This window comes from Muntiacus reevesi, chromosome 8, assembly GCF_963930625.1.
Source record: "Muntiacus reevesi chromosome 8, mMunRee1.1, whole genome shotgun sequence".
NCBI lineage: Eukaryota > Metazoa > Chordata > Mammalia > Artiodactyla > Cervidae > Muntiacus > Muntiacus reevesi.
Window position 1 is genome coordinate 72832728 of NC_089256.1, and position 16286 is coordinate 72849013.

At 38.7% G+C, this 16286-nt stretch overlaps 1 protein-coding gene across 6 annotated transcripts in view; it reads left to right on the plus strand.

Moving 5' to 3' along the window:
• PLD1 (phospholipase D1) overlaps positions 1 to 16286 on the plus strand; it is a 267970-nt gene that overhangs the window by 212416 nt on the left and 39268 nt on the right. For 4 of the 6 annotated variants that reach the window (XM_065943633.1, XM_065943631.1, XM_065943635.1 and 1 more), the window contains one exon: positions 1844 to 4828. The exons of 1 other annotated variant lie outside the window; for it this stretch is intronic. In XM_065943633.1, the coding sequence (XP_065799705.1) occupies positions 1844 to 2068 (225 nt within the window). In that variant the 3' untranslated portion in view covers positions 2069 to 4828. Of the gene's footprint in view, positions 1 to 1843; positions 4829 to 14071; positions 14122 to 16286 lie in introns of those variants that run through there. One more of the 6 variants, XM_065943636.1, reaches the window with a different exon arrangement.

The following is a 16286-nucleotide window of genomic DNA, read 5'->3' on the forward strand; positions in this document are numbered from 1 at the left end:
GACTTCATTGTAGACGTTAAGAAAACAGAGTCAATAAGAGTCATGGATTATGGTTTAGAAGAAACTTCAGTGGCATTCTGATCTCAGATTCCAGAATCCCATCATAAGCCTCATTAGTGGGTGGTTACCCAGACTTTGTACATGTCTAGTGATAAAAAGAAAAAGCAGATGGGATCAAAAAATGAGTCAGACCTGAGTTCAGCCCAGCTCACACAATTGCTGGTGGTATGAGCATGTGTATAGTAATTTGATTTTCTGAGCCTTCCTTTCTTTCCTCTCATAAATTGGGAGGAATATTCATGAGGTGGTCATGAGGATAAAAAATAATCTGTTAAATGTATTTAGTACATAGCACATAGTAAATGATATCCATTCTAATGATGAAGCTTATTAATAATGAGAAACTTTCTCATTTGGACAATTGTAACTTTGGAAAGGTTTTAAAACCAGCTTCATCTGTTAAGGAGGCCAAATGCCTCTTCTAGTACGTTCCATCCATTAGTGATGACAAAGACTGTGCAAGAGTTAAGAGTCCCCCAACCCTGGAACAGGTTACATCATCAAGTAGCTAGCTTTCTATCACAGAAAATATTCAAACTGAGATCCATTGACTTTATCATATGACTGTCTATCATAAACAGGGTAAGAGGGCATTCTTCTTCTGACTTCCAGACCCCCTTGAGCACAGAAAATTCATCTGTGAACACAAAAATTCATGTTTCTAATGAAACATGACAACTATCTATATAGACCTATTTCGTACTGAGGACTCAAGGACATGATTAAATAGGTCGTATGTGTAGAGTATTTTTAAAATGCAGGGCACAGCCTAGTTTGGATCCTGGATTGGGGGGAATAACAGCTCTGGAAGACATTTTGGGAATAATCAGATCAATCTAAATATGGACCATATCTTAAATGACATGAAATTGATTTTCTGAGGTGTGAGAATGGTATTGTGGATATATAGGCATATTTCCTTATTCTTAAGAAATGCATGCTGAGGTTTTCAGGTGTGAAGTGTTATGATGTATGAAACTTATTTTCAATTAGCAAAACACATATATAACTGATAACTTTAAGTACAGGTACCGACATAAACATTTTTCAAAATAAAAAGAGAAAATATACAATTTTTCTTTTAGACAAGAACCTCCAGTGAAATTCAGGGATGATTATTATCCAAAAAAATTAACCTTAAAGTGGGCTATCACCCATGAATCTCCCTACCACCACCTGACATTATCCTGTGGTCAGTCACAGGATAATGCAGATTAGATATGCATGCATGTGTGCTCCGTCAGTCATGTCTGACTCGTGTGACCCCGTGGACTGTAGCCCACCAGGCTTCCCTGTTCATAGTTCTCCAAGAATACTAGAGTGGGTTGCCATGCCCTCCTCCAGGGGATCTTGTCCACCCAGGGACTGAACCCAGGTCTCCACCATTGGCAGACCAGTTCTTTACCCCTGAGCCACCTGGGAAGCACTCCTCCCCCATAGATCAGATATACGATCTATCTTCCCCCCGACCCCATTCTGCATGGTATATAGAATTTCTCCAGCCAGGAGTTGAACCCATGCCCCCTGCATGGAAGCTCAGAGTCTCAACCCTGAACCACCAGGGAAGTCTTCTATGATTTTTTTTTTTTGATGGATGCAAATCTCACACTCTCTGTAGCAAATAAAAGAAGCAACCCTTCAATCAGGTCTGTGATGTAACATAAAACACATATGTTTCATAAAACAAAGGTTTTGTCTGTCAGAGTGAGTATTTTCCCATAAAGGGGATAGATAGGCTTTCTTTTAAACTTATCACTCAGTTTCCTATTTGCATTTTGATCAGGTGTTCCGGTGCCTTCCCAATGATGAAGTACACAATTTAATTCAGCTGAGAGACTTTATAAGCAAGCCCATATTAGCAAAGGAGGATCCCATTAGAGCTGAGGAAGAACTGAAAAAGATCCGTGGGTTCTTGGTGCAATTCCCCTTTTATTTCTTGTCTGAAGAAAACCTACTGCCTTCTGTTGGAACCAAGGAAGCCATGGTGCCCATGGAGGTTTGGACTTAAGCGTTATACTTGTTTGCAGCTCAGAGACTTCCACTCTGAAGAGTACACGTCACAGTCTGACTTTCTGGAGACCTAACAGACAAAGCCAGACCCAGAGCACACATCCACCCCTTGGATTGCAACTCTTTGAGTTGACTTGGAAGGGCTGCAGTCATACTGATGTAAGGACAATGAACATCAGCATGGCTTTATAATTCCTCGTGCCTCTCCTTGTGAAAAAGGGACTGCGTTCTTAGGTAGTATATACCCAACAGCTTCAACACATATTTCAATTCCGTGATGTATACCAAAGTGCATTTTCTTTGCTAACAAGAATTTATCTGTAACTGTGATCTACATTGCCAAAAGTTGTCTGAACCTCCTTAATTTCCTCTGACCCTCACACATGCAGCTGTTGTTTGCTGGACCTGCCTTCATCTTGTAATCCATACAGGCTCTGTTTCACAGAATGTTTACTGCTAGAAGATGTTGTGATGCTGCTCTGCGATTCTTGAAGGTTCCATGGGATGCTCTGCCCATCTGGTCCTGGGGTTGTGTGCACCCAACCAAGGATGTGGTCCTTCTTCCCTTCCAGTGACTAAAAGGACAGGACAGACCTTAGTCTACACAGCAGCCCATGTTAGGTACTTCTGATAATATTGATAGTATGTATCTTGACACGACAGAGCAACAGGAAGGAATTAAGTTTGATTATTACAGCAGAGATTTCACTTTACCTCCAAAGGCACTGACAAGATGTATCCTTATGATAGGGCCCACCGGATCAGATTTGAAAACATGTGTAGGATATTTGATTACACAGCAACCCATAAAACTCAAAGACAGAGCATACCGCCTTCAGAAATCACCAACATGTTGGTGGGAATCAGATTCAGATAAGGAAAGAACATTTCTTACAGTCCTGTAAAATTTCCTGCCATCCATAGCTGCCAGATTGATTGAAATTGGAGTTTCTACGTCTCAAAATAAAACCAGCAAATACAACTTGTCTTTCAAGAGAATCAGGGGCTTCATAACTCATGCCAAGTGAATGAGTATGAGCCCAGCCTTATTTGACATTCAGCTCTCTAGCTATGCTACCTTCTAGAAGAAAAATTGATTGTAAAATACATGCACCATCTCTTGCATTATTAAATAAGCATTAACATTCCACTACAGTTCCAAAGAGGCTAGGGTTATTTATTAATTCACACTGTACTCATCTGTGAATTGTTCAGGAAATCCATTTCTCCTTTTTGGATGTTAACATACCCTTTGATACCCCATAGCTCTAGTTTTATTAAGCAGAACTACTCTTAAAACTTGAAGAACTAATGTGGGTTCCCAACAGGCCATAAAATATGGTATAGATGGGGCTTCCCCTGCTGGTTAAGACAGTAAAGAATCTGCCTGTAATGCAGGAGATCTGGGTTCGATGCCTGGGTCAGGAAGATCCACTAGATAAGGGAAGGAATTCTCCAGTATTCTTGCCTGGAGAATCCCATGAACAGAGGAGCCTGGCAGACTATAGTCCATGGGGTCACACAACTGAGTGACTAACACTTTCACTTTCACACTTACACTGGGTGCAATAATTAACACCTTTATGGGTTACCTGGACAGAATCTCGTCCAAAGAAGTAAGGATCCATACCTGTTTCACAGAGCTGGTAGTCCAGTAGAAAAGACTAAATAGGAACATAAAGCCAGTGAAACATAAAGTCAGTTAGCAGGAAAGAGACAGTGTTACATACCCACAAGAGAGTTTTACAAATGAGGTGAGACTGTGTAACCAACAATGGAAATTAATATGCTTTTATGGTGGCCAAAGATGAAAAAATGGCTTCATTCTATAGCCATCATAAATAAGATGTTTGCTATTTGTGAAGTTTAGATGGGCATTTAAAGTGTTGAGTATATGTGGGATACCTAAGGATTTCTCATATTTTCTTTTTAAATGTTTTTTTAAATGTAGAAGAGTCAAAAGACTGGCTCTTGAAAGGGCCCTTTCTCTTTAAAAAAAAAAAAAAAAAGCACGTAATACAACCTCTCCCCATTTTATAGCTGAGGAAACTGAGACCCTTGTTAGTTGAAGGACTCTTCACCCGTTAGGACTAAGGACATTGCTGCAGTCACTGCTGGCCTCTCCTTTCACGCATCACTGCCCCACAATGAGGAGATGCAATAAATAGATTGCAGAGAGGATGTCTCTAAGCTGTTTTGAACCCTGTGATCTTATGAATTTATGTGCTTGTCTGTCTCCCTCAACTAGAATGGAAGCTCCATGGGTCAGGGACTTTCCTGTGTTTTGTTCATATTGTTATCTCCAGATCTTGAAACAGAGCCTGGTTCATAGGAGGTGCTCAGTACATGTTTGTTGGATGAATGAAGGAGATGGAGAGAGCTAATGAAATGAAAACCTTATGGAGTCTCAGACAAGAAATCTTCCTGCTGTTGCTAAAGAAACTGTTAGCAAGGTTCTTTTCTACTGAATCTTCTCAAAGGCAAGATGTTTATCTGCAAAGAGAGGGGCTACAAGATTTATTTGGGTAGATTTATGGGAAATTCAGTGCCACAATGCCTTGCTTTGCAGTGGCAGTTTACATAATGTCCCATTCTGTAAAAATCGCATGGGCTGTGGACACAAGATGTATGACCTAATTACCCATCATTCTCTGGCACCATTACTACCTACTAGAAGTTCAAATACTTTAACATTGCAGTGTCTGATATAAACTTTAAAATGCAAGGGACTAAATAAATAAATAAAATGCAAGGGATTTAGCATCTTGAAAAACTATTATGAATCTGTACCACGTTTTAAATTGACTATAATCTTTTGAAATTACAAAAGGTAATTGCAGTCTTTAAGTGCTGTACCTGAGATTCTGATAATCTGTGTGATCATTTTTGCTTTCAAGAAGGGGGAAAAAAAATCTGTGATTATAAGAAGTGAAGGGTAGAAAGTGGTCATGTCCTATTAAAGCTATTCATGCTGCCCAAGCTTAGTTGTTGGAGGACACTCAACACCGCAGGTCAGGTGCAGGCGTTTGCTCTGGAGCAAGTGTCCTCTTGGTTACTCACCCTCTAATGGGACTGTCTTCTTTTTCAGCTGTAGAGCATCACAGAAGGGCTTGGAGAGCTGGTCACTAGATAATTGAGTGACATATTGTAAAACAAAGCATTGATTTTATTTTAATAGCATCTTTGGAAAAAAAATTTTATCTCTAGGTAATCAAAAATGTAAGCAGTTAATCTCTTATGTAATAACAGGAAAATGTAATATATTTTGAATTAACAGTCTTCCAGATGAAAACAGCAAGCCAGGGAACCTTTTTTGCAGATGTAAAATAATAGGCATAACAGGTTTTATATACATTATGAAGACCCTGCACTTCTTTCTGCCTCTCCTCGTTCCTTATTCTTTCAACCACTGGCCCCATCCAGAGCCCTTCCTTATTATGGAAACCATTTTAGAGGGCAAGAAAGAGCTTTCTGGGGAAAAAAGAAAAAAAAACATGAGGCCTCTATAATAAATTTTCAGTTTAACTCACACTTTGAAGTCACTGACAAAATATTACTATTTTTTAACAGAGGTAATGGATCTTTTTAACATTTCTGATCTGATGTGGCACATGAGCATTCTCAGCTGCCTGTCACCCTCTGGAGAGGGGCTAAAGAGGACTCTTCATGTCTTCTCACCCCTCTCTATTCTCTCATTATGAAATGAGCAAATGTTACAGGATTTTCAGTGTGCTTAGGAATACAATTTTATTCCCTTGGAAGATCCTCTGAGGTCAGTTAATACTGGCAATTTGGAGGTTTAAAATGAGTTTTACCAGGCATCAGTTCAGTTCAGTCGTTGAGTTGTGTCCGACTCTTTGCAACCCAATGGACTGCAGCACGCCAGGCCTCCCTGTTCATGACCAACTCCCGGAGTTTACCCAAACTCATGTCCATTGAGTCGGCGATGCCATCCAACCATCTCACCCTCTATTGTCCCCTTCTCCTCCCACCCTCAATCTTTCCCAGCATCAGGGTCTTTTCAGATGAGTCAGTCCTTCACATCAGGTGGCCATATTACCAGGCATAGGCCTTGAGAAATTTTTTTTTTTTCATTTCTTTTTATTAGTTGGAGGCTAATTACTTCACAATATTGTAGTGGTTTTTGTCATGTATTGACATGAATCAGCCATGGATTTACATGTATTCCCCATCCCGATCCCCCCTCCCACCTTAAATTCTTGAATCTAGAAATTCACTGGAAAAGGAATTCACCATCTATCAAAAAGTTGCAGGTGAAGAATCAATGGATTTGCCTTATGTTTAGGGGAGGCAGATACCATCATAAATGCCTAATGGCATTTAATTCACATGTGATATATTACCAGCTTTGACTTAAGATTAGAAGGATTCATTAAAGGAACCAAAAATGCTGTGACTGAATTTATTATAGGTTATCTTATTTTTTCCTTTATACCAATTTTAAATTTTAACTTAAAAATTAATCTAAAATAATGAAAATTTGTCACACTAATCATTTTAAACTTTTACGTTTTAAAGTCAGAGACTGGGGTGGCAGTCCAACCAAAATGTAGGCTTAATTACTCTTTCCTATCTCCAGCAGCTCAACTGTTCACTTTATTCTAGGTACATGCACTTAAGTGAGTGTCGCCCTAGTTCTGCTCAACACTGGGAAATATAACATCATGTTCTGCTAAGGTATATTCCACTTGGATTCATGACATAAAATGGTCTGGGTCAAAAATACTGATACTCTTCCTCAGTCATTCTAAAAATTCATACTAGAAAATTATAGTTGGAGCACATGTCTCTGACACAAAAACCAAATACATGTTGATGAACATTCACCCATTCAGAATATTCAGCTATTCTGGACAGAACTCGGGCGCCTAGCCTCACCCTTATGACAGGCTTTGGCAAACAAAGACTGGGCCTCCTGTTTTTGTAAATAAAGTTTTACTTGATTGCAGCCATGTCCATTTGTTTACATGCCTCATGACCAAATGATCTGCAAATCCAAACTACTTGCTATCCTTAAGAAATGTTTACTGATCCTTCCTCTAGAGAGAGCAGAGAATAAACAGTTAGAATACCTCAACCAAACAGATTTGGGTGAGTTTTAATCTCTTCCATGAGCAAGGTTTTCAACTCTTCCCTATCCCAGAGCCAGCATTCCACAATCGAATGATGGTAACAAGGTCAAGTTCTTTCAGGAATGAAAAATCATATGAGTTTTGGTTCTGAAAGAGTTATTGTCAACTAATGCAATCTCCTCCCGGCTGAGCACTCACTATGGAAGCACTGTTGATAATGTTTTTAACTAAAGTGTTCAATGAGGATGGATAGGCCTAACCGTTTGTATTCAGAATGAGAATTGTGAACTCAAGAAACTCAGTCTCCCTGGATTGTCCTCTGTGAAGCCCTGGAAATGACACATGTATCCATTTTCTGCCTCACAGTCAGTGGTCTGGATGCTGACTCCCTTAACTGACTTTTAAAATGTAAATATTCATTAATTAAACAATTAAAAAGTGTGAAATCAGCAGTGTTCCTCTCTCTGAAAAGAAGATTCCTTCTTCTGCACGTGAGGTTTTTAGAGCCAGCACGATGTAGGTCTGAGTCGAGACAGAAGTGTGCACCCTGGATCAGGGACCAGAGCCCCAGCGTCCCCTGCCGTTCCCAATCCTTCTTATGAGCTCCATGCACGAGTCTCAGCAGCACCCAGAAAGAGAGAGAAACAGAAGCCCCCCTCTTACTGCCTCCTCTTTCAGTTACTACCTATTCCCTGACAGACAACCACTTTCCCCAGGTTTTGAAACAAAGATTAGTTTTGCCTATTTTCATACCCCACTGGCTTTTTTGACAAGGACACCCTCAGCGTTCATCCCTCCTACGCGTCTTGCAAGCTCTCTCTGGCTCCCAGGGGACTGCTCACATTTGTAGACCCATCCTGGGCTCCTCTCTCTCCGTTTCACTTTGGGGTCTGGCTTGTTCTTCCCATTCCACTCAGAGCTCAGTGCTCAGGTGATCCAGTGGCTTCCCTGCCACCTGCAGCCCCGCTCTCCCTTCCAAGCTCCAGACGCATTAGATGTCTGAGCAATAGCTATCTCTACTTCTCCACATGGGTCTGAGAGAGCGAGTGGAGAGGCAGAGAGAAACCCATCAGAGGCAAAGCTGCAGCATGAAGACCTGCCCTCTGCAGCACAGATGACCTCGGAGGTAGGGGGACAGCCTGTGTGGTGAGGCATCAACAGTGTCCCCTAGAATGGGCCTGTGGATTTGTTTTCATAATATAGTAATTCTTATTCTAGAAGCTTGTAATTTCTTTGACGACAAGGGTCTTCTTTCTTCATACTTCATATAGGGCTTGTCACAAATGAGTAGCATATTGTTCAGGTTATGTGGAAAGTGATTTGAAAGTTTTCTTTGCTCATGGTATGTGAGATTCATTAGGCCAATCTGTAAAGAGGATGAGAACATAAAGAACTGAGTTGTTTTATGTTAGAGTGGCGGGGTAAGAAGTAGATTTCTAAATTCCTCTTTATATTTACAAAGTCTCAATAACTTTTTAAAATATAGTTTGAGCTGTGATAATGGAACCTTTAAACATCATCAAAATCACATTTGAAAGATTAAAGAAAATTAAATAGTTTTTCCAATGAAATTTGGCTATTCACTTTCTAGACAGTAAGTAGGTCAAAAGGTGGGTTTAGAATTGCACCAGATAACTCAGCGGGCAAACATTTGCTGATTTATGAGAAACAAAAACAGGAGGAGTACTTTTAAAGTCTTTGAACATAAAGACATTTTCCGAGCCTCTTTTTCATAACAAGTCTTCATTCATAAGAAATTTTGCATTACAGTGCATTCCCTAGATAAAGAGAGGGGAACACTAAGGTAAAAGACAAAATCAGAAATTTTTCCCCCCCACATTTTACTTATCCCACTAAGACTTTCTTTTTAAGTTTTTACTGAAGTACAGTTGCTTTACAACACTGTGTTAGTTTCTGTTCTACAACAAAGTGAATCAGCTATACGTACACATATATCCCCACTTTTTTGAATTTCCTTCCCATTACTAAGATTTTTAAAATTTATTTATGTTTTTATTGAATGAAATTCATTAAATTCTATAATGTTTTACAATTTTTAAAATTTCCATATACATGATTTCATATAATCCCATAATAAGCCCCTCTTTTTTTAAAATCCCCCATCCCTGTTGCCCCTTCGTTCCCTCCCCACTGGTAACCATTAGTTTGTTCTCTGTGTCTGTGAGTCTACTTTTTTGTTTTATTCACTAGTTTGTTGTATATTTTAGATTCCACAATAAGTGATATACAGTATTTGTCTTTGTTGTCTGATTTATTTCACTCGCCATAATACCTTCCAAGTCCATTCATGTGGCCGCAAACGGCAAAATTTAAAATCAGGAAGTTCCTGATTGGCTGCTTGAATTATCTTTCCCTTCCCTGCTAATCACCTGCTCTTATGCCCAGAACAGCACAGCCCTGGATCACAGGTGCCTTTTTGTTTGAAATCGGTGTGAGATGTCATTGTGCGCTACTCCTCTCTATCACACTTTCATATGCTCTTTCTTTTGAAACTCTGGGGTTTTTTTCTCCAGTTTTTTTTTTCTTTAATTTTAAATCTCAACTTCTAGTACAGAAGATTGAGTAAATCCTCACTCCAAAGCCCATTAAGACTCCCTCTCTTGTTTAACTCATTTGTTACTTATTTTAATCTACACATTCCATTCATTTTCTCCTCCTTGCAATGATCAGCATTAATCATTTTAGTGTATTTTTGTGTATCTTTTTACTTGAGTGTATGCCTGCAAAATGCACACTCCTGTTTGAGGAATTTTTATTTACATAAATAATATTATCTCTGGGGAAGCACTAGTTTTAATACCTGGGTATGTTGATGTATGCAGGTCCAACCTCTTGCATTTAATCATGGAGCTTACTGTTATGCAGTCATCACATTTCACCCATCACTTCCCCACAAACTGACCCCAGGTTACCTCCAGCTCCCCACCACCACACACAGGCTGCCGTGAAGATCCTCATACCATAGGGCTGCTTGAGTAGCTTCACAGTATGGCAGCTAGCTTCCCTCAGAACGAGTGATCCAAGAGAAAACCAAGCAGAAAACATATGCCTTTCATGACCTAGTCTCAGAAGTCACAAACCGTCATTACAACATTATCCTATTGATCACACCAGTCGGCACTATTCAGAGTGGGAGAAGACTGGAGATCTTCCTTGACTTAAGATGTGGTTAGACCCCAATAAACCCATTTTAAGTTGAAAATATTGCTAAATCGAAAATGTATTTAGTATACCTAACCTACCAAACAAATTAGCCTAGGCTATCTTAAATGTGCTCAGAACACTTACATGAGTCTATAGTTGGGCAAAATCAACTAACATAAAGTCTATTTCAAAATACACTGGTGAATACCTCATGTAATTTATTGAATATTATGCCAAAAGTGAAAAGCTTCTGTATGTATGGGTACACAATGGTGGTAATGGTGTCAGCTGTTTTACCTTTGTGATTGCGTGGCTGGCTGGAAGCCACTGCCCAGTACTATAGAGGATCACACTGCATGTTCCGAGCCTGGGAAAAGATAAAATTTTAAATTTGAAGTATAGTTTCTGCTGCATACTTATCCCTTCAAAAGTCTGAAGTCAAACCATCATTAAGTCAGGGACCCTATATATAAAGTATGAGTACTGGGAGGTGGGGTCATTGGGGTCATTCATATTGGAGGCTCGACACCATAAATATCAGCTGTTATACTTCTTATTTATTGATTTATTTGTTTTTAATTGAAGGATAATTGCATTACAGAATTTTGTTGTTTTCTGTCAAACATCAACATGAATCAGCCGTAGGTACACCCATGTCCCCTCCCTCCTGGGCCTCCCTCCCCATCCCACCCTTCTAGACTGTCACAGAGGCCCTGTTTGAGTTCCCTGAATCATAGAGCAAATTCCCACTGGCCATCTGTTTTACATATGGTAATGTAACTTTCCATGTTACTCTCTCCCTACATCTCACCCTCTCCCTCCTCCCCTCCCCCCATGACCATAGATCCGTTCTCTGTTTCTCCATTGCTGCCCTGAAAATAAATTCATCAGTACCAGCTTTCAAGATTCCATCTATATGCATCAGTATATGACATTTATATTTTTCTTTCTGACTCACTTCACTCTGTATAGTAGGCTCAAGGTTTGTTCACCTCATTAGACCTGACTCAAATGTGTTCCTTTTTATGGCTGAATAGTGTTCCACTGTGTATATGTACCACAACTTCTTTATCTGTTCATCTGTTGATGGACATCTACATTGTTCCATATTGCTTGCTTCCATATTCTAGCTATTGTAAATAGTGCTGCAGTGAACATTGGGGTACATGTGTCTTTTTCAATTTTGATTTCTTCAGGGTATATGCCTAGAAGTGGGATTGCTGGGTCATATAGTGGCTTTATTCCTAGTTTCTTAAGTAATCTCCATACCCTCTTCCATAGTGGCTGTGTCAATTTACATTCTCACCAGCAATGCAAGAGGGTTCCCTTTTCTTCACGCCCTTTCCAGCATTTATTGTTTGTGGGCTGTAGACTTTTTGATGATGGCCACTCTGACTGGTATGAAGTGGCCTCTCGTAGTATTGATTTGCATTTCTCTAATAATGAGTGATGTTGAGCATCTTTTCATGCATTTGTTAGCCATCTGTATGTCTTCTTTGGAGAAATGACTGTTTAGGTCTTTTCCCCACTTTTTGATTGGCTAGTTTATTTTTCTGGTATTGAGTTGTATGAGCTGCTTATTTATTTTTATTTTTCTGGTATTGAGTTGTATGAGCTGCTTATTTATTTTGGAAATTAATTCTTTGTCAGTTGTTTCCTTTGCTGTTATTTTCTCCCATTCTGAGAGTAGTCTTTTCACCTTGTTTGTAGTTTCCTTTGCTGTGCAAAAGCTTTTAAGTTTAATTAGGTCCCACTTGTTTATTTTTGTTTTTATTTCCATTACTCTAGGAGGTGGGTCATACAGGATCTTGCTTTGATTTATGTCATCGAGTGTCCTGCCTATGTTTTCCTCTAAGAGTTTTATAGTTTCTGGTCTTACATTTCCGTCTTTAATCCATTTTGAGTTTAAGGAACAAGATAGAAAGCCCAGAGATAATCCCACACACCTATGAGTACCTTATTTTTGGCAAAGGATGTAAGAATATACAATGGGGCAAAGACAGCCTCTTCAATAAGTGGTGCTAGGAAAACTGGAGAGCTACATGTGAAAGAATGAAATTAGGACACTTCCTAACACCATGTACTTCTATTTTCCCCCAAACCTCTTGTTTCCCAGATAGATATTTGGTTTTGCTCTGTTCTTTTCCTGAGTTGATTATCTGTGTGATAATTCTGCTGCCTAGAAGATGTACATTACCTTCCCACACATGCAAGAATCCCAAAGTTTCTTGTATTCATATCCACACTGAGTTCTATTATAAAAATTGTCAAGTGGTTGTCAGATGCCACTCATAAAAAGGAAAATGGCACTAGATTTACATTGAAAAAGGAGCCCCTTGTGTTCAGGATCCTGAATTTCAAACAAGCCATGGTATTGTTGTTGTTGTTTTTGTTGTTAACTTAAGCCAACCTCGACTCCTCTTTCTATTGTTGTCAGCAGTGAGCCCTGTTTTGCCTGATTTCATTTTTTAAAATGTGTTTGCAAAATAACATGTATATTAGTAATATACTTGGCCCTTTTTAGAAGTCAAAGAGGTATAGATGGCAGAAGCATTCTCTTTGATGCTCTCATAGGTCAGAGAAAGCTACAACAAATGCTGTCGTCTTTGAAAGGAATGTTTTATTGCAAATAGAAAATGGTCATTAGTAACAACTCTGACGTTATACTGCATGAAACACTTACATGTTAAGTATTCTTTCTGCTTCTGCTAGTCTGCAACCCTTGAGTTTTTCATACATGAAGACATGGATGCATATCAAATAAAAGATTAAGGATCATGGATAATAGCAATACAATGGGGAACCAAATGTTCATGTTTCATTAAGAAAAATAAAAAGAAAAAGGGAAACTTATCAGTGCCATTTTTTATTTATTGAAGCAAAAATGCTGTTCAGAACAAATATACCCATTACCATCCAAAGTGAGATACAGATAAGTGTTGAGAGCCTGAGGGGAAAGCAAAGGCCTTGGGAGTTTCTCCCATCACATAGACCAGTGAAATAAATTATTGAACTATACCCGAGCCCAGAAGCAAACTACTTCAATTTAATTCTTCGCCCTTCATTCCTATGCTAAGATAAGCATATGATGGACCATTAACAGCCTCCTATGGGAAACCTGCCTCTGGTGGAGATTATTTGTGATAACTCTGCTGCCTAGAAGATGTACGTTACTTTCCTGCACTTGCAAAAATCCTGAGCAGGTGCTCAGAATCCCTGTGTCTGACCTAAGAGACGCAAGTCAAGGGACCACCAATTTATCCCCTTCCCCGATGTCACCAAAACCGGTATACTTCAAGCAAGACTAATAGACTTTTGTGTGTGTGCCTTGCTTGATCTCTCTGGAGGTTTATAGTTAGGAATGGAAATTTGGAGGAATCAAAGATAAATAATAACTAAGTGAACATCCATCATAAGCATAACTTCTGATTTCACTGTTGAAGGTAAGACTTGTAGTAAAGAATACATAAGTCAATCAATGAAAGTGCCTAAAAATTGTAAAAGGCCATATATAGTATAAACCACGTACCTAGGGCCAGAAATAGATTCAGGGTTACTGCTTTGGGCCTGGCAGTTCCAGACAGGATGCATTAGACCCAACTACCCTGAATTTTCTATGGTAAATGCTTCTACTCGATAGCAAGGAGTCTGGGCCAGGAAAAAGTTCGGTCCTGAGATGATATGGGGTGAATATGTGGGTATCTTCTCCATTGACTGTGCTGCTGTTTCATTCACCACTTCAGGGCCTCCCTTCATCAGAGCACACCAGAGACACATAACAGATATCAACCAGGTAAGCCAGAAGGGCCGTGTTAGACCACCAAACGGTCCTCCCTTCTCCAAAGAACTTCAGATATTTCCAGGTATGATCTCAGAATCGGTGCTCATCAGATCAGAGCAGCTGTTTTTGTTTGTACTTCCTGGAGCAGAGAACCGAGAGATGAAATGACATGGGTAAGGTCTAAACGGGGCTTCTCTGGTGACTCAAATGGTAAAGACTCTGCCTGCAATTCAGGAGACGTGGGTTTGATCCCTGGGTCAGGGAAGATCCCCTGGAGAAGGAAATGGCAACCATACCAGTATTCTTGCCTGGAAAATCCCATGGAAAGAGGAGCCTGGTGGGATACAGTCCATGGTGTCACAAGAGTTGGACATAACTTAGTGACTAAACCATCACCACCCGTATTCCCTTAGGTTGAAATAACAAATTTTGTTCAGCCATTCATTGATTGACATACATTTGGGTTGTTGACATCTGTTGTTTTTATGAATAAGGCTGCTATAAACACTTGCCCACAAGTTTTGGTATGGACATATGTTTTTATTTCTCTTAGATCCATATCTAGAAGTGAAATTGCTGGATCATAAGGTAACTCTTTTACTGTGGGGGGAACTGCCAGACTATTTTTCATTTCTATCACCATGTATGATGGTTCACTATCCTCACCAACACTTGTTTCTATCTGATATTTTTATTATAGTCATCCTAGTTGGTGTGGAGTAGCATCTCCTTGGGGTTTTCATTTGCCTTGTCCTCATGGCTAATGATGGAAAGAATATTTTCACATGCTCCTTGGCCATTTGCCTATCTTCTTTGGAGAAATGTCTACTCAGATCCTTTGCCCCTTTTTTTTTAATTGGTTTGTCTTTTTTATATTGAGTTTAAGAACTCATTACATATTCTATACAGTAGTTCCTTGTTAGATATACAATTTTCAAATATTTTCTCTTATTATGTGGTTGGTCTTTTCACTTTGTTCCTAGTGTCCTTTGTAGCACAGAACTTTTAATTTTGATGAAGTCCAATTTATCTTTTTGTTTTTGTTGCTTGTGCTTTTGGTGATGTATCTGAGAATCTGTTGCTAAATCCAAGGTCACAAAAACTAACCCTGATTTTTTTTCTAAGAGTTTTATGATTTTGACTTTTATATTTAGGTCTTTGATCAATACAGGGTTAATTTTTTTTATATAGTGTGAACTAAGAGTTCAACTTCATTCTTTTATATGTGACTATCCTGTTGGTTCAGTGGCATTTATTGAAAACACTATTCTTTCCCATTTGACCAGTGTTCACATCCATGCTGAAAATTAATTGCCATAAATACATGTGTTTATTTATAGACTTTCAGTTTTATTTTGTAAACATACATGTCTATACTTAATGCCAATATCACAGTCTTGATTACTCTTGCTTTGCAGTAGATTTTGAATTACAAAATGTATGTCCTCCGATTTGTTGTGCTTTTCCAAGACTGTATTGGCTATTCAGGGTAATTGGTGTTCCCATACAGATTCTATTTTTTTTATTTTTTTTCCATACAGATTTTAGTATCAGTTTGTCAATTTCTTGTGACGAACCAGCTGGTATTATGATATAGATTGAATTGATCAATTTGAGAGTATTGCCATGTTAACAATATTATGTCTTCTGATCCATGAACAAGGGATTTCTAAATCCCATTTATTTAGATGACCTTTGATTTCTTTCAGCAGTGTTTTATAGTTTTCAGTGCTTCTGTTAGGTACCTCTTTTGTTAAATTTTATAATGAATACTTTTTTGAAATAAATATTTCTCATGCATCCTTGTTCTCAGGTATGGATATAGATATACTTACACTAAAAAATTATACCTTTGTTTATCTGAAATTCAAATTTAATTGATCATACTGTGTTTTACTTGGCAATCCTGCTTTAAAAGTGACCAGACATAGAATGAAGCATATGAGCTGTGAAGGGCATCTGAGTATTTAGAGACTGGAAGAGAAAGTTAATTAGGTCTATATAAAAGCAAATATTTAGCTCATAGGAGGTTATAACAGTTAATTAGCATAATCTATTTTATCCCTAGATGTTGTTCTACTTTAGATTTCACTCTGACATATCATGTTGCTTTGAAGAGGAAAGTAAACATTTTGAAAATAATTGCCATTAATCTGAACTTAAAAAAATATTTGAGT